Source organism: Aplysia californica, unplaced genomic scaffold, assembly GCF_000002075.1.
Source record: "Aplysia californica isolate F4 #8 unplaced genomic scaffold, AplCal3.0 scaffold00856, whole genome shotgun sequence".
Classification (NCBI taxonomy): domain Eukaryota; kingdom Metazoa; phylum Mollusca; class Gastropoda; order Aplysiida; family Aplysiidae; genus Aplysia; species Aplysia californica.
In genome coordinates, this window is record NW_004798126.1 from 297,285 (window position 1) to 298,560 (window position 1,276).

At 40.7% G+C, this 1,276-nt stretch overlaps 1 protein-coding gene across 1 annotated transcript in view; it reads left to right on the forward strand.

The window, feature by feature from the left end:
- The window catches only part of LOC101858525 (beta-parvin), a gene marked incomplete at its 3' end in the record, with an annotated part of 15,365 nt that extends 14,402 nt beyond the window's left edge, over positions 1-963 (forward strand). The window contains 1 exon segment of the mRNA XM_013089009.2: positions 862-963. Coding sequence (XP_012944463.1) covers positions 862-963 — 102 coding nt within the window.
- Between the last annotated feature and the right edge of the window lie 313 nt (positions 964-1,276).

The window sequence follows — 1,276 nt, forward strand, 5'->3', positions numbered from 1 at the left end:
TTCTCTTCAATTCATGCTAGCTTAACTCTAAAATAGTAAAGCAGGGACATTTGTGAACATCATTAAGTGTAGAGATGTAGTTTTGGTGCTTTTTCGGTAGTTCCCACCCCCCTTATTTGAGCCTGACCTACATCGAGATCTATACGTTTGATTCGCGGCAAGCTAAGATATCAAACCTAACAACTGCAAAACATTAAATTGTGGTAAAATTCAGGGGGACATGAAACCCCCCCCCACCATTTTTTTTATTAGGTCAGGGGGGCAAGCCCCCCTGAAACCCTCCTACTCTTGGGGCAAAAACCGGCGAATAACAATTGCTGGGTGGGAACTACCGAAAAAGCGCCGTAGATATGTACTCACTAAAATCAAAACGGTCCAGTGGCTGGGCTGGGGTTAACCCTTTTATGACACAGGATCAATTTTTGTTTCATCGGGCAGAATTTTGGGTCCCCAGGGACAAAATGTCTGTTCTAAAAATATTAGAGTAGCACTTGATTCAGCGGTTGATTGCTTATAAGAAGAACTTGTTTGTAAATTATGTCAAACTTTCGGGATAAACTATCAGTGAATTGAAATCTGCAATAATTAGTTTTACGTAGCACATCTAATAGAAGCAGTACGGAGAGTACAAAATGTGAGAAGCAGAGCTCATCATTATGGTCCTCATGCTTTGCAAGGCAAATGCCCCTCATCATAGCAACATCTTGCTTCTTTCGCTTCATTAATAAAAAAAAAAAAAGATAATGAATGGCACTCATCATATAAGTCACAAAGGGATGAAATGAGTAAAACAAAAGACAGTTCCCAGCATGTTTTTAACGTGAAGTTCCTCACTATTTTTTTTTAACATTTGTTTCTCAGTTCCATGACGGAGTGTACCTGATTATTCTGATGGGGCTCCTGGAGGGCTACTTCACCCCCCTCTACCAGTTCCATGTGACTCCCACCACTTTCGAGCACAAGGTAGGTGATGAACTGTTATTTTTCCAGTCTCTCAAATGGGATGAACCATTTCCTTTACCTTGTTTTCAACAGTCAGCGATGGTGACCCGTACAAACTTGTAACAAGTTCCTCAAAAACTTTTATTTGTTTCAAATAACAAGGCTTAAGGTACCTTTAGATTCTTTAGATGTAACTGATTTTACAGTACAAGTGAAAGTAAAACTCTGAAGCAGGGTTCGAACTCTAAATATACAGTCGAACCTGCCTGAATGGTCGCCTCTCCATTGTGGTTTCCTGTACTAACGGCCACTGCTCCATGACACCCTTGGCATT